At 53.3% G+C, this 27,888-nt stretch overlaps 1 protein-coding gene across 2 annotated transcripts in view; it reads left to right on the top strand.

Annotated features, from left to right (window-relative positions):
- Window positions 1–27,888, top strand: part of DCHS1 (dachsous cadherin-related 1) — a 119,504-nt gene that overhangs the window by 22,996 nt on the left and 68,620 nt on the right. For both annotated transcript variants that reach the window (XM_054016113.1, XM_054016114.1), the window contains exons 3-9: window positions 17,594–17,782; window positions 18,194–18,425; window positions 19,842–20,078; window positions 20,593–21,612; window positions 23,221–23,408; window positions 26,314–26,410; window positions 26,613–26,770. In XM_054016113.1, coding sequence (XP_053872088.1) covers window positions 17,594–17,782; window positions 18,194–18,425; window positions 19,842–20,078; window positions 20,593–21,612; window positions 23,221–23,408; window positions 26,314–26,410; window positions 26,613–26,770 — 2,121 coding nt within the window. The remainder of the gene's footprint in view (window positions 1–17,593; window positions 17,783–18,193; window positions 18,426–19,841; window positions 20,079–20,592; window positions 21,613–23,220; window positions 23,409–26,313; window positions 26,411–26,612; window positions 26,771–27,888) is intronic.

The raw sequence follows: 27,888 nt of genomic DNA, 5'->3' as shown, positions 1-27,888 counted from the left end.
AGCAGAGATCTCCATTGCACTGCCTACAGTGGTACCCAGCTCCCTTCCCTGAGCTCATAGTTAATTTAGGCCCCTGTATGTATATGAGGGGTTTGATACTGTTCCTCCAATGTGAATTGCTTTGCAATTCCCAACATTTAATTTCATTTGCCATGTGGGTGGGTGGGTGGCTGTGGCTTCCCCAAAGGCTAAAAAAGCCAGAAAGCAGGGGTGTGTCTCCATCAGAGACTGGAGACAGACTAGTGTGGCTTCTTCTCATGTCCTTCCACCTCAATCAGGTTTTTTTCCAGTGTCAGGCACATGCGATGTCTGGTCTGGAGCTCTGGTGAGATCTTCTGTGGTACACGGTTCCTCCAGGAGCTGGCAGACCAACAGATGTTCTATGGTTTGTGTTTCACCACGGTCACATGTGTCTAGGTCTTTGGAATAGCCCCACTTCCGCAAATGGACTTTTGGCCTGCCAGCTCTTGTTCAGAGGTGATTTTAAACATCTCCAGGTTGACCAATCATTCTCTGTGCCTGTGGGAAGGCATTTGGCAATGTCAGTGTGCCATTTGACATTCTTGTTTTCAGACTGGGTGCGCCACATTTCCAGTCATGTAGCCACTGATGATTCTGTAAGCAGTTCTGTTCCAGTTAGGACGCTTCTCTGTGATTTCAGCCAGCTAACTGCTGCTGAGTGGCCATATAGTGGATGTCTGGTATCGCCAACCTGTTGTAATCATTCTATTTTGCTTGTGACCACTCTCCTAATATCCAGTGGAGCAATTTTGGCAGGCACATCAAAGCTGTTCACAGTTGTTGATTTTAGAGATCCCGTGATGTAGTGGCAGCTGTCATTCAGGACAGGGGCCAGGGCTGCCAGGTGGGTTCTGCCTGACCCAAATGATGCACATTTGTGGCCTATGTGGTGAATCCAGATGTTACAGAATCTGAACTTTTATTTTAAGAGCCGTTCTCTCAGTCTCCTGGTTGGAAGGAACAGTTCTTTACCCTGCAATAGCTGTGGTTTTTCGAGGTGTTGTAGTCGGTGTGGTTCCCAATGTGGGTGCACATGTGCATGGGGCTGGGGTGTTTTTGACTAGCAGGGTCTGTCAAAGCCATATATGTGGCCTGTGCCTCATTCCACTCCTGTAGGAGGACATAAAGAGATTAGTGGCCCTGCCCTGCCCCTACCTCCCAATGATTCTGAGATCAAAAGAAGCTCAAAATAAACCCAGACTCACAGGGTTTGTGATAAAATAGGAGTTGGCAGCATTCTGAAATTGCAAGACACCCCCCCGCCCCCATGGGCAATCAGGGCCAAATTCACCCTGTGGAAATGGCAGAAGGACTTAGGGACAAACTCTGAGATGTAGTGGTAGGGAACGGGGTCAGTGGTTAGCTAGTGCCCAGAACCTGATAGGCAGGCACTGCCATCAGCTGTAACTGATACTGTAGCTCCATAATGCGTCTGACGAAGTGGGCATTCACCCATGAAAGCTTATGCCCCAATACATCTGTTAGTCTATAAGGTGCCCCAGGACTCTGTTGTGAGATCCATAATGTAATGCCAAGATGTGTTAGCCACTGAGATGCCAGGACCTCCTGGGTCCTGCTCAGCTCCTGGCCCGGGGAACCTGGTGGCAGTAAGTTCCACAAGCCAGTTATGCACTGGGGTTAGAAACATTTCCTTTGCCCTGTCAGTGTCAGTGACCCCCCCACTCCTCCATTCCTGGGTGGCGGCTGGGATGACATAGGACGTGCCCCAGTCAGACACTATTCTAGCCAGTATTTTCTCTCCCTCCATCCCATCCCCTCTGGCACTAACTGGCCTGGCCTGGTCACTCGCTCCCTGGGCAGGAATCTCTCCAACCTCTGATCATTCTCATCTCTGCTATCGCCTTTCCCAGATTGGGGGGCGGGGGAGAGGGCGCAATACCAGCGCAGTGCCAGAGGAGGGTAGGGGAGAGTAGACCCAGGGCAGTGTTAGGGGGAGGGGTAAGCAGACCCAGTGCTGTGCTGGAGGTGGGGAAGGTAGGGCAGAGCCAGCTAGGGGGGAGAAGGGAGCAGACCCAGTGGGGTGCCGGGGTGTGTGGGGGGAGCAGACTCAGCATGGTACCAGGGGAAGAGAGGGGAGCAGACCCAGAGCGGTGCAGGGGAGGATAGAGGGAGCAGACCCAGAGGGGTGCTGGGGGTGCGCCATTGAGGGTGCACTGGGGACAGGGGAATACTCTGTACATATTACACCAGAGGGAATTCCAAGAAGCTTGGTACCTTGGCCTGCTGGGACTCAGCTATGTCAGGGCACCTGCTAGATGGTAGGGGCAGGAGTGGGGGAGGGGGCTGTGCCACGTGAGCTGTCACCCTGATCCAGGGCCGTGCCTGCTGGAATGCGGGAATCTGAGGCTCGCCCAGCTAATCCCGGGTCCCTCTCCCTGTGCAGGATTAATGGGGATTAGGGGGCTCTGCTGCTGGAGCCCCTCCCAAATGCTTCGCATTCCCCCAGCCTGGCCTCATGGCCACCAGGAAGGATCCTGCTTTGCGACGACTTTTCAGGGAGAGCTGTGCCTGGAGCAGGTTTGGGGGAAGTGCCCAAGGAAGAATTGGGCAGGGGCTTGGAGAGTGCAGAGGAGCCTTTTCCCTAGAGATGCTGCTGCACCACCTCCCAGCCCTTAGCAGCTACTGTCAAGCCCTGAGCCACTTTTGAGCACACAGCTAGTGTGAGCCCTGTGCAAGGGACCTTTGGAAGGAGAGTGGAGGAGGCTAGATGTGTTTGTCCCGACAGTCCTGCCCTGGCCCCCATGCTTCTCCCCTCCCCTTGCTCCAGTCTGTCTCCTTCCCTCACTCTTGATCCTGCTGGAGCTGCCCCCCTGCCCTCATCCTCCCATCCCTCCATTTAGGCTCTGCTCCCCTGCACCCTTAGTTAGAGGCCCCAGCATGTGGGGGGGGAAGGGGGGGCTGCATCTGCAGGAGGCTTTCATCAGGGCTGGCTCCAGGCACCAGCCGAGCAAGCTCCTGCTTCGGGCAGCAGATTCCAAAGGGCGGCATTGCGTCTAATCTTTTTTTTTTTTTTTGCGCTTCACTGCTTTGGCCGCCCCTGCAGGCTTTTTCTTTTTGGTTTGCTGCTCCTGCCGCCCTGTAGGGGGGCAGAGGAGAGGAGCGCCCTGCAGCAAGCCCAGCAGGGCAGCCCGCGTGCTTCCCTGCCTGCCGACCGGAGCGGAGCGGTGCGGAGCCCTCCCGGCAGGCGGCGCAGCGGGAGGGGCTGCGTGGCAAGCGCCCCACATAAGGAAGCCCTGGCCGCCCCCTTCTCTCTCCCCCCGCCCCCCGCTAGCCGGGGTGCGCACTCCGCTGCCTGGGGTTTGCAGGGCCAGGAGTCCCCCTGCACCCACGCTCCCGCCGCCCCGCAGGTATTTTTTTGTTTTGTTTTTCCTTTCTTTCGCAGCTCCGGCAGGCCGGCCAGTTTGTCCCCCCACCTTTGCTGCTCCGGCCAGGGGCAGGTTGTTTCCCGCCCCCCTTTGCCGCTCCAGCTGGAGGGCCACTTTGTTTCCCCCCCCTTTGCCGTTCCGGCTGGAGGCAGGTTTGTTTCCCCCCCCCCCCCCATTTGCTGCTCGGCCGGTTTGTTCTCTCCCTCCTGCCGCTCCAGCCGGGGGCAGGTTTGTTTCCCGCCCCCCCCCACTTTGCTGCTCCGGCCAGCTGGTTTGTCCTCCCCCCTTCACTCCGGCCGGCCAGTTTGATGTCTAACCCCCCCACCCCCGCCCCCGGCCGGGGGGCAGATTTGTTTCCCGTGCCCCCCGCCCTCCCCTTTGCTGCTCCGGCCGGCCGGTTTGTCTCCCCCTCCCTTTCGCTGCTCTGGCCTGCCGGTTTGTTCTCTTCCCTCCCGCCCCCTTTTGCCGCTCCGACCGGGGGCAGGTTTGTTTTCCTCCTCCCCTCCCGCCCCACCTTCTGGCGTTTTTTGCTTGGGGCAGAAAAAAAGCCAGAGCCGGCCCTGGTTCTCATTGTCCTGCCTTAAGGGGCAGAGATGGGGCCACTAACTGGTGGAGACCCCAGAAGCCCCCAGGTCCTGCCCTCCAAGTTCCAGCAGCACCTGTGCAGTGATTTTACTCTGCACCCCCCCACGCCCCTGGTTAATTACCCTCACTGTTAAAAGTTTGTGCCTTATTTCCGATCTGCATTTGTCTAACTTCAACTTCCAGCCATTGGATCGTGTTAGGCCTTTGACTGCTAGATTAGATTAGATGCTTTTGTGCCTTGTGACACATGAAGCAACCCAGTGTTTCCACCTCTGTCTGGTTAATGCCAAATTTCTTTCTCTATTATAGTCGGTTTCCAAGACGACATCTTTTTCAATGGTTTTTGTGACATTTTGGGGTCCTTGCAGACCAATAAGGGGTTCTGTCACTGCCTGGCCTGTAACTTAGGGCCTTTGTGCTGTGCCGCTATGTTTCAATTCCTTGACACCCGCAGCCTGCCCACAAACACAAGGTCTCACCCTGGCTCTCACGAGCCTAGTTACTCTTTGCAGGGTGACACAAACAACCCTTTCAGTCCTGGGTCTCGCCTAATACATCCTCCCTGAGTTCTTAATTACTAGACATTTGAGCTGAAGGCACAACAGAAACCTGCTTGGGATAAAAATAAATAAAAGTTCATTTAATAGAAAAAACACAGATTGAAAGAAGAAATAGTAAAGGGAAAGCAAAGATATATAAGTTACACAGAAAATAACATAAAGATACAACCTCAGGCTTTACATTTTCATATTAGATAAAATTATTTTTCTAATAAGAGTTACCTATTGCCTTAAAACAATTTCCCAGTTTACCCCTTAACTATAGGAGAGGAGGAAGCTAGCGCATGCCTAAGAGTGATCCACACTCGTCGTGTCTTAGGTGCCTGGGGGAAACCCATCAAAAAGATCATTGCAAGATCTGCCACGAGTTCCGCCCGAGAACATGTAAAGAACGGGAACAGCGACTGAAGGTGATCCTCATGGAGGCAGCCTTGTGCCCCCATTCCGACCTGGGCTTGAGAGACCCGACCCCTACGGTGGCGTCCTCGACGTGGAGCGCCCCGGCGCTGTTGGCGCCAAGGAAGGCTCCTCCAGGGACGCTTGGCATCGACACGGCTCCTCACGGGGCCCATCTGATAGTAGGCACTGCTCCCACTCGCCGGTGCCTCCAAAAGAAGAAAAAGCCGGACGACCGTTCTCCTCCGGCTAAGCCTCAAGAAGTGTGACCCCAGGCGGGCCACTCCTCGGCCTCTCCTTCTGGGGCCGTGTCGACTCCTGTCCAGGTGAGGCAGTCGAGTCTGGCCCCACCTTGATCTCCGGCGCCTACGCAGCAGCTTCAGCTCCTGTCCATGCCGGAAGCGTATCAGGCTGCCAGAGATCTCCTCCACCTGACGGCACCGTTCTTGCCTGCCAGGTAGGAACCCTCAGCACTGGAGCCCCGTCCTCCTGTGTATTCCAAGGGAAAGCCGGCTATGATGTCGAGGCGCTCCCCTTCGCCTTGTCCATCGGCACCTACGCGCTCCGACAGAGCCTTCCTGCTCCCCAAGCTCTCGACGTTCGAGGCACCGAGGATTGGCTCCTCCGTGGTCTTCAGTGTCTGAGACCTTGGAGTCGGAGCCCAACTCCTATCGCTCAAGTAGGAGCAGAAACCGTAGAGCGAGGTCAGGCAGAGATGGAAGGGAGCATCAAGCGTGGCCTCCGCAGTGGTAGAATCAGCCTCAGTGGCCCTTCTGGACTCCCTGGGCTTATCACCACGGCCAGGGAGGAACCCAGGGCCCACGCCCAGCGACGTCTTCAGTTGCTCCCACCACTTTCATTCCACCTTCCGCTGTGCATCCGCCCCTGGCGCCTACGGTCCTGACGCCTTTCCCTACAGCACCGTCGTCGACTCCAGCACTGTGCCTGGCTCCAACTTCGGCACGGCCTTCACAACAGCGACACACCCATCTCCCACACCTGCACCGTTGTTGACATCGACCTCGATGCAGGCACCTACAGCCCAGGTGCCGATGTCAGCACCTGGCCCCCCGACCCCAATGGCTCCTGTGTACAGGTCTTTGTCACAGTAGCAGACAGGATGAAGGGCCAGCCTGTTTCGACACAGCGCATTTCATCATGGATTGTGGCCTGCATTACCAAGTGCTATAATCTAGCAGGGATCCCAGCGCCCCCGATAACGCCGCACTCTACAAGGGTGCAAGCTTCATCGTCAGCTTTCCTGGCTTAAGTCCCCACCCAGGAAATTTGCAGGGCAGCGACATGGTCATCAATACACACTTTTGCTGCACACTATGCAGTTACTAAGCAGGCCAGAAATGATGTGGCCTTTGGTAGAGCAGTACTCCAGTCAGTGAACAGTTCTGACCCCACCTCCTAAATTTGCTTCAGAGTCACCTGATTGGAATCGACATGAACAAGCACTCAAAAAAGAAAAAACGGTTACTGACCTTCTCGTAACTGTTGTTCTTCGAGATGTGTTATTCATGTCCATTCCAATACCCACCCTCCTACACCTCTGTCCGAGTAGCCGGCAAGAAGGAACTAAAGGGGTGGCAGGTCGGCAGGGCTCTATATTAGGCACCATGAGGGTGCGACTCCGGGGAGCGCCCAGGCCGACCCAACGGATGCTGCTAAGGGAAAATTCTTCCAGACATCATGCACGCGCGCGCACACACCTGATTGGAATGGACATGAACAACACATCATTGAGCATTGGCCTGCTAAACCCAGGATTGTGAGTTCAATCCTTGAGGAGGCAATTTAGGGATCTGGGGCAAAAATCTGTCTGGGGATTGGTCCTGCTTTGAGCAGGGGGTTGGACTAGATGACCTTCTGAGGTCCCTTCCAACCCTGATATTCTATTAAAACAAAAAACAAAACAAAAACAGTTACGAGAAGGTGAGCAACCATTTTTTGCCTACTGCTATGAAGGACTGTGAATGTGTTTAAACGTTCTCCCTTTGGGATGTCTGCACCCTAATTGTCACAGTTTCTTACATTCTTTGTTGTCCTCCTCTTTTCCGTCTTCCACCAAGTTGTATCCAGTCAAGAGCTTGTCTAGGAATGTCTTTTTTTACACCTGTACAACATGCCCAAACCAGTTCAGCCTTCTCTCTTGAATCATTGCCTCTAAAGTATTTTGACCAGTCCTTAGCAACACTTATTTTTTCCACCAGTGGGCATGAAATATTCTCTGCAAACATCTCTGATTAAATGTGTTAAATTTCCTGTTGCAGGCTTCTAGCATTTGCCAAGTTTCAGAAACATGCTACAATGTAGGTATCACAATAACATTGTAGAACTTCAGTGGTTCATGTGTGAACCCCCTTATTTTTCCAGATATTTGCCAGTCTTGAAAAAGTCCCACCAGCACTGACTGTGCTTCCAAGCTGTATTGTTATCCGTGGGGTTTCTGAACCCAAAGCCATTGGTAACTTTTACTCTTGGCGAGAAGATGGCAGGAAATAAATCAATGGGGACACAGCTGTCCGACTGATAGATGGTTGGCATAAGCAGTATAATACTAGAATGCTTTCACTTAACACTTTACTTTATTTAGTCTCAAGTACTTACATCTGCAACAAGTTAACTAAACACCCCAAATTACCCTCAGATTAATATTTACCCAGGGTTTTGAGGAGGTCTCGAGTGAATAACTGTAAATGTGCAGTGGCTAACTTTCCATCTGCAGGGGAACTTGAGAGGTGTCAAAGCCTTCAATTGTCCACCAATCTCAGATTTCTTCCTCTTTTTATATCCAATTTGTTAGTATTACACAGCTTGTTCATCAAAAAACAACAACTGCTGAGCAGAAGCTAAGTTAAGTGTGGAGTTTCCCAACCTGTAGTTTTCCAGCCTGTCAGGCAGGGAATTTTCTATCAGTTAACGAGCTGTATTTCACATAGCAATATTTAACTATTGCCAGACTTCCCATCTTGCAAAACCGCATGCTTCGGCAAAAGCTCAAGTCAGGAGGGCACAGGGTCATGTTTACTCCTTGTGGTCACTCATTTCCCCTCCCATCCTGGTCTGTTAGTTGTGCTAAGGCTTCAGAAATGGCCTTTCTAGCTCCTTTCAGTGATGAGCATGTCACAGAGTGCACAGGCTGGGTGCTCTGGAACCACTCTGAAAGAAGCAGTGAGAGATAAAAAGGCATCTTTTAAAAAGTGGAAGTCAAATCCTAGTGAGGTAAATAGAAAGGAGCATAAACACTGCCAAATTAAGTGTAAAAATGTAATAAGAAAAGCCAAAAAGGAGTTTGACGAACAGCTAGCCAAAAACTCAAAAGGTAATAACAAAATGTTTTTAAGTACATCAGAAGCAGGAAGCCTGCTAAACAACCAGTGGGGCCCCTGGATGATCAAGATACAAAAGGAGCACTTAAAGACGATAAAGTCATTGCAGAGAAACTAAATGAATTCTTTGCTTCAGTCTTCACGGCTGAGGATGTTAGGGAGATTCCCAAACCTGAGCCGGCTTTTGTAGGTGATAAATCTGAGGAATTGTCACAAATTGAGGTGTCGCTAGAGGAGGTTTTTGAATTAACTGATAAACTTAACAGTAACAAGTCACTGGGACCAGATGGCATTCACCCAAGAGTTCTGAAAGAACTCAAATGTGAAATTGCGGAACTACTAACTATAGTTTGTAACCTGTCCTTTAAATCGGCTTCTGTACCCAATGACTGGAAGATAGCTAATGTAATGCCAATATTTAAAAAGGGCTCTAGAGGTGATCCTGGCAATTACAGACCGGTAAGTCTAAAGTCAGTACCGGGCAAATTAGTTGAAACAATAGTAAAGAATAAAATTTTCAGACACATAGAAGAACATAACTTGTTGGGCAAAAGTCAACATGGTTTCTGTAAAGGGAAATCGTGTCTTACCAATCTATTAGCGTTCTTTGAAGGGGTCAACAAACATGTGGACAAGGGGGATCTAGTGGACATAGTGTACTTAGATTTCCAGAAAGCCTTTGACAAGGTTCCTCACCAAAGGTTCTCACATAAATTAATTTGTCATGGGATAAGAGGGAAGATCCTTTCATGGATTGAGAACTGGTTAAAAGACAGGGTACAAAGGGTAGGAATAAATGGTAAATTTTCAGAATGGAGAGGGGTAACTTGTGGTGTTCCCCAAGGGTCAGTCCTAGGACCAATCCTATTCAACTTATTCATAAATGATCTGGAGAAAGGGATAAACAGTGAGGTGGCAAAGTTTGCAGATGATACTAAACTGCCCAAGATAGTTAAGACCAAAGCAGACTATGAAGAACTTCAAAAAAGATCTCACAAAACTAAGTGATTGGGCAACAAAATGGCAAATGAAATTTAATGTGGATAAATGTAAAGTAATGCACATTGGGAAAAATAACCCCAACTATACATACAATATGATAGGGGCTAATTTAGCTACAACTAATCAGGAAAAAGATCTTGGAATCATCATGGATTGTTCTCTGAAGATGTCTACGCAGTGTGCAGCGGCAGTCAAAAAAGCAAGCAGGATGTTAGGGATCATTAAAAAGGGGATAGAGAATAAGACAGAGAATATCTTATTGCCCTTATATAAATCTATGGTACGCCCACATCATGAATACTGCATACAGATGTGGTCTCCTCATCTCAAAAAAGCTATACTGGTATTAGAAAAGGTTCAGAGAAGGGCAACTAAAATGATTAGGGATTTGGAATGGGTCCCATATGAGGAGAGATTAAAGAGGCTAGGACTTTTCAGCTTGGAAAAGAGGAGACTAAGGGGGGATATGATAGAGGCATATAAAATCATGAGTGATGTGGAGAAAGTGAATAAGGAAAAGTTATTTACTTGTTCCCATAACACTGCTCTACAGCCAAAATGCTTCTGAAATAAATGTAGTCAAACTTTACTAATTCTGGGTCACTGAGAACGAAAATGATGCTTAAAATTGTTGATTAGCTCTAGTTTTCAAGATAATGCTATTGGGTCAGTATATACGACCCTTGATTTGGTCTGCAAATGGGATAGTCGTGCAAGAGATTCCCACTACATCAAGAAAGATTGGCCACTCCAACAGTCATTGGAGCCTGGGAGGAAAAGTGTTCAGCATCCACCACTTGTTGAATCAAGGAAGATTTTGTTACCACCCTTACACATCAAGCTGGGCATGATGAAGAACTTTGTCAAGGCCATTGACAAAACACAAGCAGCTTTCAATTACCTACGTGGAAAATTACCAAGGTTAAGTGAAGCTAAGATAAAGGAAGGTGTCTTTGTTGGTTCTCAGATTCGTGAACTTCTTCGAGATAATGCATTTGACCATGCACTGCGTGGCAAGGAAAAGGCATGGAAAGCCTTCCAGTTAGTGGCAATAAATTTTCTTGGAAACAACAAGGCAGACAACTACAGGTTGTTGGTGGAAAACCTCCTCAAGGCATACAAAAGCCTTGGTTGCAACATGCCACTAAAGATACATTTTTTGCACTCTCATCTAGATTTTTTTCCACCGAACTGCGGATCAGTGAGCGACGAGCACGGCGAGCGATTTCACCAGGACATTGCAACAATGGAGAAACGCTATCAGGGCAAATGGAGCCCATCAATGCTTGCAGACTATTGCTGACAGTGACAAGAGATGCTCCATTTAATGAATACAAGAGACAAGCCAAGAAGCGCCGAGTAGACACTGAATAGACTAAACTATGTACATAATAGTTTTTTGCCTTTTGTTTCATAATAAATTTTATTTATATAACCCTTTTGATGATTTTTAAAGTGTTACATAAACAGGACAGGTGAAATATTATCATGTAAAGCAACCATAAACACATGAAAAGACCTAGGTTTACAATTTATGATTAAAACTCTACTATCTACACAATATACATAGACATCAAATGTAAAAACTTAAATATCTTAGAAACAGTAGCCAGTCAGTTGTTTTAATTGTCATATTTGAATTCAGCACATCAAAATACATAATAAATAGCACATTTTATCTCTGAAGCAGACGACTTCTCAAAAATTGTAGACCAGTGTAATATCAGAACTAGGGGCCACCAAATGAAATTAATGATCAGCAGGTTTAAAACAAATAAAAGGAAGTTCTTTTTCACACAGTGCACAGTCAACTTGTGGTGATGGACGGCAGGAGAGAGATCACTTGATCATTACCTGTTAGGTTCACTCCCTCTGGGGCACCTGTCATTGGCCACTGTCAGTAGACAGGATACTGGGCTGGATGGACCTTTGGTCTGATCCAGTACGGCCATTCTTATGTTATGTTAAGTCAGACAGGACCCTCTGTAGTGTGACTCCCCTCCCAGGGCACATTCTCACTAGGCAAAGCTCCTTGGCTTCAGTGCCTCCTTGGGTCTGACCTTGGACCGTTCAGCACCACTGTTCCACGCCATGAGCTCCCCATAGTGAGTCAACCCGAATAGGACATCTGGTGAAGCCTTACACCCCCCCAAAAGGGTCATGTACCCCCAGCTTCATAGTCAACAGGGACACTCAGCCAGCGAGGTCAAACAGAATGGTTGATTAGTTGCCTAGAACACAGCATAGAACAGATCGTGTTAGCACAGAAATCAGGAAGTTACAACAAAGTCCATCGTTGGGGGGATCCAGAGCCCTGGGCTCTCCCCCCAAGTTCCAACCAGGAGACTGACCAGCTTCCAGCCGCCCAGCTTCAGTCACGCACAGCTGCTCCTCTCCTTCCTTTGTCTCTTTTCTGAGCAAACAGATCACCTAACCTCCATCTCTCACTTTGTTCTCCAACACCTCCAGTTGATTCTTGCAGAGAATGGGCCCTGGCCATCAGTTGCCAGGCTACAGAGTGTCAGCCATATCACACACCCTTGTCCCACCACTTAGATACTTGAATAACACATAGGGGAAACCGAGGCACACATGCAGTATTCAGACAAAACATTAAGAACATTCCCACTTTGTCCCAGCATAACAATTGGTATTCCAGGTGTGGGCAGTGTTCCAGATATGTTACTGGGCTCTGAGCACCCAAAAATCTCCCCCACCTACAATATGGCATGGTTAATGAGTTTCTAGTCTTCACCAAGTTTTTCAATGATCATGACTTTCATTTTCTTTTGGAAAAAGAACAGGAGTACTTGTGGCACCTTAGAGACTAACAAATTCATTAGCGCATAAGCTTTCATGGGCTAACACGGCTGCTACCCTGAAACCTGTCATTTTCTTTTGGCTGATTTTGAATCCTACTTTGGCATCCTCACATTTGACATTGATAGTAGTCTTTGTCATGGCATCGCCATCTGCATCCAACAGAACAATGTCATCTGCAAAGTCAGATATTTCCTCTACTCCACATAACTTTTGTATCTTCCTTTGATGTTGTTCTTCACATCATGTGATCTACCACAGTGCAGAAAAGAAGAAGTGATAAGATGCAACCTGGCTCCACTTCAGCGATATCAAACTAATCCATATCTCCACTTACTATCCTTACACAGCATTTTGAAACTTTCTATAACATCTTGACCAGTGGCACTATCTTTCTAGGAAGCCCATATTATTGCTAGAACTTCCACGATTCTCTATGAATGCCGTGGAAAGCTTTTGTGAAATTTCTGAAGTTCAAGACTAATCTTCTTTGGTAGGTGTGCCGTTTCTTAGTCAATCATCTCCAGGTAAAGATGTGATTTACACACAATCTTTTCAGTCTAAATCCTGCTAGCATATTACAGTTTTTCACCTATAACCAGTTTGATTTGGTTCAATAGTGTACTAGAGAACACTTCCCCAGATGCTAGAATCTTTTGTTCCCCATGTAGGTAAGGTGATATTCCCTTGTTTATACGGCCAAAGTTCATCCTAGCCCTTTCGGCCATAGCATTGCACTGGGAACTTGTGGTTACTGATTATCCACCAGCACCCCCAAATATTTTTCAGAGTCAGTGCTACCCAGCATAACATCCCCCATCCTGTAAGTATGGCCTGCATTCCTTGTTGCTAGATGTATGACCTTATATTTGTCTGTATTAAAAAACATATTGTTTGCCTGCCCTCAGGTTACCGAGTGATCCAGATTGCTCTTTATCAGTGACCAGTCCTCTTCATTATTTACCACTCCCCCAATCTTTGTATCATCTGCTGCAAATGTAACAATAATGACTAAGCTTTCTTCCATTTTTCTGAGAAAAATGTTAAATAGCATCGGGCCAAGAACCTTCGGGACCCCACTAGAAACCCACACACTCTATGAGAATGGGAATAAACTGGCATGAATACGTTTAGGCTGGAAATTAGAAGAAGGTTTCTAACCATCAGAGGAAGACAGTTCTGGAACAACCTCCCAATACAGGTAGCGGGGGCAAACAACCCAGCTAATTTTAAAATACATTTTAAAATTTGATAAATTTATGAACAGGATTATATGATGAAGTTACCTGTGACAGCAGGACTCTGGACACAGCGATCCAGTCCTGTGTGCTATGATTGCTCATTTAGATAGCAGTTAATCCACTGGATGTATGCCAGGCTGTATTGTGCTGGAAGGGCACAAGGCGGTGGTAGTGGGGAAGGGGATATGTTTGAGGGGCACCTGTGAGGTGTAGGAATGAGGGGACTTTGTGGGCATACTGCACCACCTCTTGGCTAGCAGCTCTGCTCTCCACCTGGTCATCCCTGGCCCCAGTAGGGCTGGAGTGGCTGTGCAGAGGGAAAGTAGTAACCAAGGGGCTGTGAGGGGTACATTTATCAGCTGGAGACCCAAGGGGGAGGGGAGGCACACTGCAGATGCTCTACTCCCCTTTGGGGGCTAACAAGGGGAAGGGATTCTGCACAAACCTGAGACCATCCCATGGAAATGACACTGGAGCTCTGAGACATGTGAACTGACCCATTCTCTTCCTCATCCCCTCACAGTCTATCCCAGTTTCTGTTGTGGACTACCAACAAGCTCCCTATGCATGTGCTCAAATGACTCCAAATTTGCACCACAAGCTCTACTCCAGCCCCTGATATGGCACCACAGTTTTAAAGCAATTTACATATATATTTTGAAAATTGTAAGCACCTCATTTTGGAGGAGGGGCTGTATATCTGAAACTGTTGATGAAATGGCCAGTTTGCACCACAAAGTCTGCCTTCATGCTGCAGCGTACCAGTTGTCAAGACAACCTCCCTGTGCATGTGGGTTTCAAAGCATTTTGAATATTAACAATTAAAACCCTAACGTTGATATCACATAATTTTCTAAGGGCTGCTCTATGTCAGGAACCCCTTGGTAAACAGCCCCAAATTCGGCTCAGTGACCCATCCTGGAGCCCCACTGAGGCAGGGCACTTTTCAAGCAGTCTGAGTCAGCATGTGGATTTTACACCACTTAGAAAAATTGGCTGTTAACAGTAAGCAGCTCTCAACATTTGCTATTATGGTGCTACTCCCCCACTCTAACAAGCAGGTGAATATTGAGTAGGGGTAGGTAGGAGGTATGACCTCTGCAGGTGTCATGAGTGAGACAGTTACTGAATACTGTGTCCTGTTTTGGGCTTCAGAAAAGAGGTACAAGAATGAGCAGCGGAAGTCTGGAAACCCTGCCTTACAGTGAAAGACTAAAGAAGCTCAGTCTGTTTAGAGGTGACTTGATCACAGTAAAAATACATGCATGGGGAAGATATTTCTGAGAGTAGGCAGCTCTTTAATCTCCCATACAAAGGCAGAACAAGACAAATGCAGACTGGAAATCAGCTAAAGGTTTTCATCAGTGAGGGTAACTAACCTTAGACAGCATGGTGGATTCTTCATCACTTAAAACCAGTAAATGGCTAGTGGATAGTTTTGCTAAAAGACTTATTCTGGCTCAGCCAGGCATTCTGGGCTGGATGCAGGGTCACTGGGTGAGATTCTCCAGCTAGGTGATGCAGGCGCTCAGACTGGCTCATACTGTGCCTCACTTTTGTCCCCACTAAAGCAGCTGGACCCCACACCCTCTGCCCTACACATCAGCCTGCTGTGTGATCTCCCCAAATCCAACTGGCCATGCCACGCCTTCTCACAGCCTGCTGTGCTCTGCTTTGCCCACTCGTCTCCCGTGCCCCTCACCCAACCTGCCATACTCTGTGCATGCCTGCTGCTGGGAGCCACTTTGCTCCAGGAGCTCTTTGCTTTATGTCCAATCCCTCTCTGAGCATGGACAAGACAAAAGAGTGGAGAAACAGAAAAAAAGGAGTGGAAAGGGGGAAGAAGATGGAGGGAGGGAGACAAGCCCATCAAGTGAGGTGTGTGCAGCTGGGGTCGGTTCCCAAGGCTGCTCCAGAGCTCATGATGCCTGCAGCTGCATGGATTCTGTAGCTGGTGGCAGGAGAAGGGGATCCTGTTACATGGGGCTACTTCCAACAGCTGGAGGGGCAAGGGAAGTGAGATGGGAGGGAATGAGTTCCCTATGAAATGCACACAGGGCTCCAAGGAACAAAGCTCCCGCTGTGGGGAAGTGCCTGACTACTCCAGTGCAAGCCTCTCTCAGTAGGGGGACCTGTAGGGAGCCAGGCAGGAGTGCTGGCCATTGGGGGAACTCCTGGATACTCCAGTCCCCTTCTCTCTCACCAAGAGGTGTTCTAGGGAGCATGGCAGGAGAGGTGGTGGGGGCACTGTGGGGAGTAGGACAGGAACTTAGGTTTTGGAGGGAGAGTGCAGCACGGGGCACTGTAGGGAGTGGGGTGATAGCCATGGCTGTTGGGAGGGGGCAGCATGCGCCCATGTAGGGCATGGGGCAAGAGTGCTGGACAGGGGCTCCCTGTTACTCTAGTCTTAGCCTCCCAGCAGGAGAGGCCAGTGGTGAAATTGCTTCTAGGGCCTGGGCTGCCTGAGGGGCTGACATGTGACCCAGGTTAGGAGGCTCCTAAGAGCTGTTTGCAGCCCCCAGCTGGGCCCTTTCCCTGGGGCTCGTCTATGTTCCTGTGCTGCTTGCTCACGGGCGCTGAGGCCCCAGCCCCAGTGTGGGGAGGAGCTGCAGCTATGGAGCGTGAACTTCACTTCACCCGGGCCTGTCCCAGCTGCCTCCCTTTTGCCTCCTTTTCCGGGGTCTGTTCTCCCCTTCGAGCTCTCAGTGGGAGATGAGCCCTGGGCAGTGTCCCCCAGAGGGGATGTTCTTGGGAAAGGAGCCATTAGTGGCTGACCTGGAGCTGCAGGGAACTGGAGGGATCTTGGGGCAGCCTCCCCACACAAACGAGAACCCAGGATATTGGGCCAGGAGCCCTGGGTTCAAGGTGCAGGTTCTGAACCCCCCGGTGCCCCTGATGCTCTGGCAATGCTGGCTTCCCCCGCCCTGCCCTTCTTTCAGGGCCCAGCTGTTGGCTGGGCTGGGGCTCCTCTCCTGTCACTGCCACTGAGAAGCTCAGAACCAAGGAGTCTTTCTGAAAGTTGTGCTGTAGCCCAGCTGGGAGCAGGTGAGCAGGGCGTACTGGCTGGCAGCTCAGCCTGTCCCTTAAGCCTGTGACAGCCCGCTCCTCACTGCAGCCCTGGCCGGAGGTCTGGGAGTGCTGACACTTGAGGCCCTAACAGCAGGATGGGATCCTGAGGTGCAGGAGGGGTGCTTCCAGCTCCTATGTCCCAGAGAGCATAGTGGGATGCTCAGAATAAGGCTCTCCTGCCCCCCTTGAAGTTGGGTCACTTGCAAAGAGACCAAGAGGAGGACCTCTGGGCCCCGCCTGCAGCACCAGGCCCCCCAACAGTGCTGCAAGGGGATGACCAGTGGGAGAGGGCAGTGGGAGGTGCTGGCTGCTCAGTGGAAGGTGAGAAGCAAGTCCTGGCTAGCTGCTTTCCCTGCAGCTTCTCTGCACTGGGGGGAGAGCAGCAGGTGAGTGCCAGCCTGTGCTGCACTGTGGGACAGGCTCGCATCCCCCAGGCTGGGCTTGGGCAAGGACACTGGGGTAAATCTGTGGAGCTCAGCCTCTCTGCCCAGTGGCCTTTCCTGGGGCAAGTCTCAAGACCACCAGGGGCCTGGACAGCACAACGATGGGCACCAGAAACAGGGAGGCCACTAAACTAAGAACATGAGTAGTAGTGGCCTGACCCATGGCACCTCCAGCAGCACAGCAGCCCCTATTGCTGCTGTGGGGCCAGCTCCGACTGCGGGCAGAAATGCCCGTTACTGAGTCCCCACCCCACTTCCTGCAGCACCCCCAAGTGCTGGGACGAGCACTGACTACAAGGGGAGAGTGCCTCTGTTTGAGCCCCCTGCCTCCAGTTTGCAAGGAGGGACGTGCTCCCACCATCCCTTGGAGAACGCTGCACTGATCACTCATTGGGCGGGTATCGGTTTACCTATCCTAGGTGGAGTAGCTGAGCACCTCAGTATCTGTGAAGTGTTTACCCTCCCGAGACCCTTGCAGCATCCCCACTGTATAGATGGGAACAGCAGCCCAGAGAAGCTGTCACTCGCCTGTGGACACACAGACAGTCTTTGGTGGTGCACGGAATTGGACCCGGGCTTCCTGAGTCCTAGCTTAGCCCACTAACTCCTGACCATCCTGCCTCCTACGTGCGGAAGGTCTTGAGCTGCCCTTGGGATGGCCGGGAGAGCTGGGCCTGGCTGCTGGGCTCCAGCCCCACTGCTGCTCCCACTGACATAGTGCTTTTCCACCAGATCACGGCCACGGATGCAGACAGTGGCCCATTCAGCTCCCTCTCCTACTCCATCGGCTCCGGCATTGGCAGCGTTGTTCCCACGCAGTTCAGCATCGATGAGCACACTGGGCAGCTGTGCACAGTGCAGGGCCTGGACCGCGACGAGGGGGCCACTGCCTATGACTTCACTGTCACTGCTGTCGATGGGGTGAGCGCTGATGAAAGGAGGCTGGGCCCGGGAGGGGAGGGGCTGAGCAGTGGGTGAAGGGGGATGGGCCCATGGGGGAAGAGGCTGAGTAATGAAAGAAGGGGGTCATGGGATGATGCGGAAAGGTGGGATGGCCCTTGGATGGAACTGAGCGATGGGACAGGGGCAGCTGGGCCCCTGAGGGTGCTGAGCAATGGGACAGGGGCAGCTGGGCCCCGGGAGGTGCTGAGTGATGGGGAAGGCGGGGGATGGGCCAACGGGGAGTGAGCAATTGGGCGGGGGAGGGAGTTATGCCCCCAGCCTAGTACTGTTCAGAAGGTTATCCCTGTCATCCCATCCCCCCCAGGGCAGTGAGGGCCTCCCAGCAGCCCAGCCCTGAGCAGAGTTATGCCTGGTCCTGTCCTCCTCCAGGGTGGTCTGAACTCCATGGTGTACGTGAAGGTTTTCCTGGAGGATGTGAACGATAACCGTCCGGCGTTCTACCCGCTGGAGTACGCAGCCAGCATCAGCACGCAGAGCATGCCGGGCACAGCCGTGCTGCGCGTCATGGCCCACGACAAGGACGAGGGCCCCCATGGGAAGGTGACGTACCACATTGTCTCAGGGAACTCGCCCCCTCTCTTCTCTCTGCACAAGGACACAGGTAAGAGCCCTTGGTGCCCTGGCCAGGTGTGGGGATGGGTAGGGGGAAGGGATCTTCCCCAGGGTGATACTCAGTCAGCTACAGACAGAGGGTATGGGGGGATGTGACACTTGTCAGTGTTACTGTACAGCACGCTCATCAGCTCCACAGAAGGGCAGCCCCACCAGCCAGCAGCCCCCTTTCTCCTCAGCATTCCCCCTGCCCTGTTTCCACTATCCCTCCCCTCCCTGCTCGGCCAGGAGTGTGGGGCGGGGAGGAGGGCTCCAGCTGGGGGTGTGGGCTCTGGGGTGGGGCCAAGGATGAGGGGTTTGGGGTGCAGGAGGGGCTCAGGGCTGGAGCAGGGTGTTGGGATGTTGAGAGGGTGCAGGCTCTGGGAGAGAGTTTGGGGTGCAGGGTCCCGGCAGCACTTACCACAGCTCCCAGGAAGCGTCCGCTAGGTCCCGGTAGCCCCTAGGTGCATGGGCGGCCAGAGGGGCTCCGCATGCTCCCCTCATGCCCACAGGCGCTGCCCCTGCAGCTCCTATTGGTCACAGTTCCTGACCAATGAGAGCTGCAGAGCTGGCACTGGGGCAAGGGCAGCACACAGAGCCTCCTTGGCCGCCCATGCACCATGGGGCCTCAAGGACCTGGTGGCCGCTTCTCAGAGCCACGCAGAGCTAGAGCAGGCAGGGAGCCTGCCTTAGCCCCAGGTCCCTGCTGTACCACCAACAGGACTTTTAACGGCCCAGTCAGCGGTGCCAACCTGAGCCGCCAGGGTCCGTTTTCAACCGAGTAGTCTGGTTGAAAACTGGATGCCTGGCAACCCTATTCCCTGCATTCCTGACCACATTCCCTGGGCCCAGAGAGGCTCCATACCCATGGCCCATTCCCCAGGGCCCTACTTTTCCTGACACCCTTCCCCCCCAGGGCCAGGGCCAGGGCCAGGGCCAGGGCCAGGGCCAGGGCCAGGGCCCAGGCCCTTTCTAGACTGAACTCCACCCCTCTCCCCTCCATCCCCCCAGAATCGGCAGACTGATCTCCCCACAGCCAATGCTGAGATAAACGGGGCCAGGTTCACTCTCCCCCTCCACCCTCTTTTGGCCTTTCTAGGACTGATGGGTCCAGGGCTGAATACAGTGGGAGAGGAGGGAAGGGGAAGGGAGTAGGGTCTCCTCAGACCCCTATAGAGAGGGGCTGCCCCTCCTTGCCCCCAGATGTAGCCCCCATCTCTCTTTGCAAATGCCATCCACTTTCGTTCCCCCTCTGACCCCTGGAGTCAATCTCTGGGGTTGGCATCTCTCTCCCTTGGTTATTCCCAGGCTCGTAGCTTGTTTCTGCATCCCTAGAACAGGGAGGGGAAGTGCATTTCCTGCTGGGGGAGGGGGACACAGTGTTCAATCCTACAGCACTTCTCTTATGAGTTTCTTTCTCTTCCAGGTGTTGTCTCCCTCTCGTGGTCCCTGAGTGGCAAAGCCAACACGCTGGTGCAGCTGGTGATCTCAGCACGGGATGGAGGGGGCCTGTCAGCCCAACCCAATGCCCAAGTGAACATCAGCATCGTGGCTGGCACGGTCTCACCTCCTGTCTTTGAGCAGGCACAGTACTTCTTCACAGTGCCTGAGGATACACAGCAGGGGGCGAGTGTTGGGGCCGTCCGGGCCCATAACCCCCCAGGTATGGACCCATCGCAGCCCCCAAAACACGTTGGGCCCATGTTTCCATTTCAGGGGTCCTGTGCTCCTGCCCCACTCTGCACAGTGACCCTGCTGGGATCTCCCCCCACAGCTAGTGGCCTGCCCTCCCCCACGGTGCCCCCTGCTGGCGCCCCCACAGTGCCTCCTGTTCCTCCCATCCCCTGCTGGGAAATCCCCCCACAGCCAGTGCCCTGCCCGCCCCCACGGCGCCTCCTGCTGGGAGCTCCTCCCAAAACCAGTGCCCTGCTTTTCCCCATGGTACCTCCTGCTGGGAGCTCCCCGCACAGCCAGTGCCCTGCCCTCCCCCACAGTGCCTCCTACTGGGAGCTCCCTCCACAGTTAGCGGCCTGTCCACCCCCACAGTGCCCCCTGCTGGGAGCTCACCCCACATTTAGCTCCCTGCCCTCCCCCACAGCGCCCCTTGCTGGGGCAGGCTGGGTGGGTGAGTGGAGCACTGCTCTCACTGTCCTTGCTCTATATTCCCTTGTCCCCAGGTCACTCTGATGACATCTTTTATTCCATCTCCTCGGGAGATCCCCATGGCTATTTCTTCATTGACTCCAGCTTGGGACAGCTCCGCACCAGCCTCCCTCTCGATCATGAGGTCCAGGCGGTTCTGGTTCTCGATGTGCAGGCCCGAAGTGGCTCGCCGCCTGCCTACAGCAACACGCAGGTGAAGATTTCCGTGTCAGACGTGAATGACAATGCACCAGCCTTCCTGGCCCCTTCTGACTCCATCCTGCTGCCAGAGGCCACAGAGGTGGGGGCCACTGTCTACACGCTGCAGGCGGAGGATCGGGACAGTGGTGCCAACGGGCAGGTGCACTTTGAGCTGGTGTCAGGTGGGGACGGCATCTTCAGCGTGGAGCGCTCCTCTGGGACAGTGCGTGTGGTGGGGGCGCTGCAGTACGAGGCCAGTGCCGCCTATGGCCTAGCCATAGTGGCACAAGACAGCGGTGTGCCCCAGCTCAGTGCCACCTTCACCCTGCTGGTGCACGTGCAGGCAGAGCACGACCATGGGCCCATCTTTGACACACTCACCTACCGTGTGGAGGTGCGGGAGGGCACGCCTGTCTCCACTCGCTTCCTGCAGGTGCGGGCCCTGGGCCGGGACACTGGTGCCACGCCCCTCACTTACTACCTGCGTGCCGATGGCGACGCCGCTAGCTTTGGCATCGTGCCTGAGAGTGGCTGGCTCTATGTCAAGAGTGCGTTGGACCGGGAGACGCGGGACCTGTACATGCTGACAGTGCTGGCGTCTGCAGGCACAGGCGGCACCAGCAGCGAGGCTAGGAAGACGGGCACCAGCACGGTGCGGGTCAGCATCACTGACGAGAATGACAACAGCCCCCGGCTCAGCGAGGAGCGCTACTTCTTCACCATTCCCGAGAACCAGGCACCGGGCAGCAGGGTGGGCAGGGTGACAGCCAGTGACCGGGACACGGGGCAGAACAGCCGCCTCACCTACCGCCTCCTCCAGCATGACCCCAACTTCCTCATCCACATGCAGTCTGGTGAGAGACCCCACAGGCGGTGCAGGTGGAAGCAGAGGGAGAGCCCACCGAGATCCGAGTGGGCATGGAGGGGCCTGTGAAGCTCAGCAGGGGGTAACTGTGAGGGTAGAGCAGTGCTGGCCCCAATGTGGCACTAGGGGGTGCTGTGCTTCAGGGAGGGAGGTGGAGGTAGCATCATGCTACTTCGTCAGTGACTCCCCGGTCTGAGAACTACCAGAGCCGTCCCAAGGCAGAGTGCTTTGTTGGGTTGCCCTCCCTCCCACAGAAACAACAAGGATGCATCCGAAGAAGTGAGGTTTTTATTCACGAAAGCTTATGCCCAAATAAATCTGTTAGTCTTTAAGGTGCCACCAGACTCCTTGTTGTTTTTGTAGATACAGACTAACACGGCTACCCCCTGATACTTCCCTTCCACAGGGCTCTCATGGCACTGGTGGTGCCAGCAGCCCTTTAGGCAAAGCCAGGCCCATCACTGAGCTACTGCAGCCGCAGATGTGACTGGTGGGGTGGTCCCGCCTTCCACCCGCCCAGCCCAGAGCCCAGCGCTCCGGTCAGCAGGGCCCAGGAGCCTAGAGAAGCCAGAACACAGGTGCTGAGACTTAAAGAAAGCTTGTCAAGAGGGATATACAATGGACCCAGGAGTCAGGAAGGGACGTATGCACAAGGATGGGTGCGGGGGGTCACACCCCAAACGAGGGTCAGTGTCACCTTGTCTCACAGGAGGTTAGGGCTCACAGCCTAGGAAGTGGGTCGCTGTCACTCTGTCTCACAGGAGGTTAGGGGTCACACCCCGAAGGTGGGTTGGTGTCACCCTGTCTCACAGGAGGTTAGGGGTCACACCCCCGAAAGTGGGTTGGTGTCACCCTGTCTCATAGGAGGTTAGGGGTCACACCCTAGGAGGTGGGTCAGTGTCACCCTGTCTCACAGGAGGTTAGGAGTCACACCCCAGAGGAGGGTCAGTGTCAGCCTGTCTTACAGGGCATTAGGAGTCACACCGCAAAGGAGGGTCAGTGTCATCCTGTCTCAGAGGAGGTGAGTCGGTGTCACCCCGTCTCATGGGAGGTTAGAGATCACACCCCAGAGGAGGGCCTGCTGCAGCTGGCATGGCTCTCTTGTCATCAGCGTTAGCTCAACTGTCCTGCACCCCCTCTTCTGCCCTGACCTGGCATCTGCCTCGCATTGGGGTCCTTGGTGGCTGGCACAAGGGGCCATGGCTAAGTTGGATATGGTAGGGGACCCTTATGCAATTTCAGAGAACAGCTCTAACCGTGTTCCACCAACCCCAGCTGGCTCCCTTCCCACTGCCCTTTCCCGAGGGCCCTTGTCCTGTCACCACCATCCCAGGGCCACCTCCTTCTCCATGGCCTGCTCCTTCGGGCTGGTTCCCCACCCACAGCCCATTCCCAAGGGTTGTGACTCCATTCCCCCAGTCCAGGACCATCTCTCTGCCCACAGTCCATTCCCCTGGGCTCTGTCCTGCCTTGCAAGCTGGGGCTCCCCTCTTCCCAGGGGAGACAGTTCCCCATCTGGAGCTGTCTCCCTGCTGGGAGTCCCCGTTGGGAGCGGGCACTCTGGGAGCTGAGCTGTGTCCTTGCTTCTCTCTTGCAGGAGAGCTCACTGCCAAGCGCAGCCTGGACCGGGAGCAGCAGTCAAGCTATCAGCTGCTGGTGATCGTGCAGGATGGGGGGACGCCACCCCGCAGCGTCACGGGCACCGTCTATGTCACCGTGTTGGATGAGAATGACAATTTTCCGGCTTTCCTTCATGTGCTGGGCGGGCGGGAGCTCCTGGTGCAGGTGAGGGGGGCAGGCAGGCACTTCCTCTAAAAATTGTGAGGCTGGGAGCTTCAGGTGCAAGTTGTGGGGTCCAGAGCCCTCAGTATAGATTGGGGGGGGCAGAGCTCCCACTGCAGGTTGTTGGGGGCCAAGAGAGCTTGGTGGGGGAGGAGAGGGCCCCTGTGCAGGTTGGGTGATGGGGGGTGGGGGAGGAGAGAGCCCCTGTGCAGGTTGGGCGGGGGGGGAGGAGAGAGCCCCTGTGCAGGTTGGGGGGGAGGAGGAGAGAGCCCCTGTGCAGGTTGGGGGGGTGGAGGAGAGAGCCCCTGTGCAGGTTGGACGGGGGGGGGGAGAAGAGAGCCCCTGTGCAGGTAGGGTTGGGGGGGGGAGGAGAGAGCCCCTGTGCAGGTTGGGGGGGAGGAGGAGAGAGCCCTGTGCAGGTTGGACGGGGGGGCGGGGAGGAGAGAGCCCCTGTGCAGGTTGGGGGGGTGGAGGAGAGAGCCCCTGTGCAGGTTGGGGGTGAGGAGGAGAGAGCCCCTGTGCAGGTTGGGGGGGTGGAGGAGAGAGCCCCTGTGCAGGTTGGGGGGAGGGGAGGAGAGAGCCCCTGTGCAGGTTGGATGTGGGGGGAGGAGAGAGCCCCTGTGCAGGGTGGGGGGAGGGGAGGAGAGAGCCCCTGTGCAGGTTGGATGTGGGGGGAGGAGAGAGCCCCTGTGCAGGGTGGGGGGAGGAGGAGAGAGCCCCTGTGCAGGTTGGACTGGGGCGGGGGAGGAGAGAGCCCCTGGGCACATTGTGTTCCGGGGAGGAGGAGGGAGCTAGTTCCTTAAGTACTCTAAAGGCATGTAGTCACCAGCAACAGCGCTTAAATGTGACTACGAGCGCTGGGAGAGAGATTAAAAAAACCACCTCCACAAGGGGTGTAGCTTCCTGCCACTGTCTACACTGCCACGTTACAGCGCTGAATCTTGCAGCGCTTAGTGGGGTGTTTTTTCACCCCCCCGAGCAAGAAAGTTGCAGCACTGTAAAGTGGCAGTGTAGACAAGGCCTAAGATGAATTTGATCAGGTCTTGATTACTTGAACAATTCTAACTTATCTACATATACTCTCACCTGTTCTTTCCATATTTTGACTTACTTTCCTTTCCCCTTGTTAATATTAATTGTGTTGAGTATCTGGTCACAATTAATGTCTTTAGTGAAGTGATGTGAAATAGGCATTAAACACCTCAGCTTTCTTGATGTCATCAGTTATTAGCTCTCCTTCCCCACTGAACAGAGATTCTACACTTACCTTTGTCTTTCTCTTGCTCCTGATGCATTTAAAGACACTCTTCTTGCTGCCTTTTGATGTCCTTTGTTAGGTGTCACTCATTTTGTGCCTTGGACTTTCTGATTTTGTCCCTACATGCTTGTGCTACTCTTACTCCTCTATAGCAATTAGTCCATGTTTCCACTTTTTGTAGGATTTCCTTTTGATTTTCAGGTAATTAAAGAGCTCCTGATGGAGCCATATTGGCCTCTTACTATTCTTCCTATCTTTCTTTTGCATCAGGATAGTTTGCAGTTGTGTCTTTTAATATTGTCTCCTTTAGAAACTGCCAGCTGTCCTGAATTTCTTTATCCCTTAGATTTTCTTCCTATGGGACCTCACCTACCAGTTCTCTGAGTTTGTTAAAATCTGCTTTTTTGAACTCCATTTTCCTTATGTTGCTGCTCTCACTCCTTCCTTTCTTTAGAGTCATGAAATCTATCATGATGATAAAGCTCGCTGCAGCAGTTGTTGGCAGACAGTGGCTTCTTCTGCTATCTTTTCCCAGAAGTCTTTTACTTTTAAGACCCCCAAAAAGGAGTGTTGGATGGAACAGTCCATCCTCTCATAATTTTGTCCACCAATAGGCCTAATTTCTGACACAATAATTTTGATTCATTGATTTCAGGTCCTCTACTCCTCCTGTATATGAGTCATAATCTTGACACAATCCTTGAGTGGTATCAGTGACACCCTTTCTGTGTGGACATATCCAGTCTTTCTGTCTCTTTTCCCATCAACATTTGTTATTATAGGTTATTGTGGCACTTAATAAAGTTTCACTCAGTCTTTACCAAGTTGAACTCACAGTTAAGGTACATTTGTAGGCCCGGTTATAACGACTGGCCCTTGCTTAGGAAGACAGTTGGTTCTGAGGTTTGTGCTGTAGGGTGGAGGTTACGGGGGTCTGTGCTGGGAGGAGTGTGGAGTGTTGGGAGGTCTGTGCTAGAGGGATGTAGGGGTCTGTGCCGGGAGGATTATGGGGTCTGTGTCTTGGGGGATCTGTGGAGCTGTGTGGTATAGTGTCTGTGTCTCGGGAGATCTGTGGGGCTGTGCGGTGGAATGGGGGGTATGGGGTCTGTGTCTCGGGGGGATCTGTGGGGCTGTGTGGTGGAATGGGATTATGGGGTCTGTGTCTTGGGGGATCTGTGGGGCTGTGCGGTATAGTGTCTGTGTCTCGGGAGATCTGTGGGGCTGTGCGGTGGAATGGGGTTATGGGGTCTGTGTCTTGGGGGATCTGTAGGGCTGTGCAGTGGAATGGGGGGCATGGGGTCTGTGTCTTGGGGGATTTGTGGGGCTGTGCGGTGGAAAGGGGGATATGGGGTCTGTGTCTTGGGGGATCTGTGGGGCTGTGCGGTGGAATGGGGTTATGGGGTCTGTGTCTTGGGGGATCTGTGGGGCTGTGCGGTGGAATGGGGGATATGGGGTCTGTGTCTTGGGGGATCTTTGGGGCTGTTTGGTGGAATGGGGTTATGGGGTCTGTGTCTTGGGGGATCTGTGGGGCTGTATGGTTGTATGGGCTCTGCTGGGGAGGTGGCTGTGGTGAGAGGATTATGGGTTCTGTGTTGCGGGGCCTGGGTGCTGGCTGTTGTGCTGTCTCCATCTCCCCTCTCTGTGTGACAGGTGCTGGAGGAGAAGCCATCAGGGCTGCTGGTCGCCTCCCTGCAGGCCAAGGATCCAGACGAGGGTGAGAACGGGACCATCTTCTACTCACTAACAGGTAATGGGGGAAAGAGGGCAAGCGGTATGGCACCATCACCTCCAGTCACTTGCCTAGGGCAATTATTATTTATTTATTTATTTATTATGGTCCTGACCTCCCCACAAACACACATGCACACTCCCATCATTCCTCAAGCCTGCCCTGCACCATGTCTAACTTGCTCTGACCCATTCAACAGCATCTCCCCTTCTCTCCACAGGGGCTTGGGCCGAGCGCTTCACACTGCACATGGCCACGGGGGAGCTGCGTACAGCCACTGTGCTGCGCCGAACCGACCGGGCCGAGTACATCTTCACTGTGACAGCCAGTGACCGGGGCACGGAGCCCCGCAGTACAGCAGCCACTGTCCGCATCCAGGTACATGGGCCCCCCAACTCCCCCCACAGGGCTATCATCTGCATCCAGGTACATGGGCTCCCCAAACTCCCCCACAGGGCTATCATCCACCTCCAGGTACATGGGCCCCCCAAACTCCCCTCAGGGCTATCATCCACCTCCAGGTACATGGGCCCCCCAAACTCCCCCCCAGGGCTATCATCCACCTCCAGGTACATGGCCTCCCAACTCCCCCCACAGGGTTATCATCCACCTCCAGGTACATGGGCTCCCCAAATCTCCCCCAGGGCTATCATCCACCTCCAGGTACATGGGCCCCCCAAACTCCCCCACAGGGCTATCATCCACTTCCAGGTACATGGGCCCCCCAAATCCCCCCCAGGGCTATCATCCACCTCCAGGTACATGGGCCTCCCAATCCCCCCCGCAGGCTATCATCCACCTCCAGGTACATGCGCCCCCCAAACCCACCCTCAGGGCTATCATCCACCTCCAGGTACATGGGCCCCCCAAACTCCCCTCAGGGCTATCATCCACCTCCAGGTACATGGGCTCCCCAAATCCCCCCCAGGATTATCATCCACCTCCAGGTACATGGGCCCCCCAAATCTCCCCCAGGGCTATCATCCACCTGCAGGTTCATGGGCCCCCCAAACTCCCCCCCAGGGCTATCATCCACCTCCAGGTACATGGCCTCCCAACTCCCCCCACAGGGTTATCATCCACCTCCAGGTACATGGGCTCCCCAAATCTCCCCCAGGGCTATCATCCACCTCCAGGTACATGGGCCCCCCAAACTCCCCCACAGGGCTATCATCCACTTCCAGGTACATGGGCCCCCCAAATCCCCCCCAGGGCTATCATCCACCTCCAGGTACATGGGCCTCCCAATCCCCCCCCCAGGCTATCATCCACCTCCAGGTACATGGGCCCCCCAAACTCCCCCCCAGGGCTATCATCCACCTCTAGGTACATGGGCCCCCAAACCCGCCCCCCAGGGCTATCATCCACCTCCAGATACAAGGCCCCCCCAAACCTGCTCCCCCAGGACTGTCATCTGCATCCAGGTACAAGGGCCCCCCAAACCCACCACCCCCATGACCATCATCCACATCCAGGTACCTGGGCCCCCAAAACCT

This window comes from Malaclemys terrapin, chromosome 1, assembly GCF_027887155.1.
Source record: "Malaclemys terrapin pileata isolate rMalTer1 chromosome 1, rMalTer1.hap1, whole genome shotgun sequence".
Classification (NCBI taxonomy): domain Eukaryota; kingdom Metazoa; phylum Chordata; order Testudines; family Emydidae; genus Malaclemys; species Malaclemys terrapin.
This window is presented reverse-complemented; position numbering and strand designations above follow the sequence as displayed.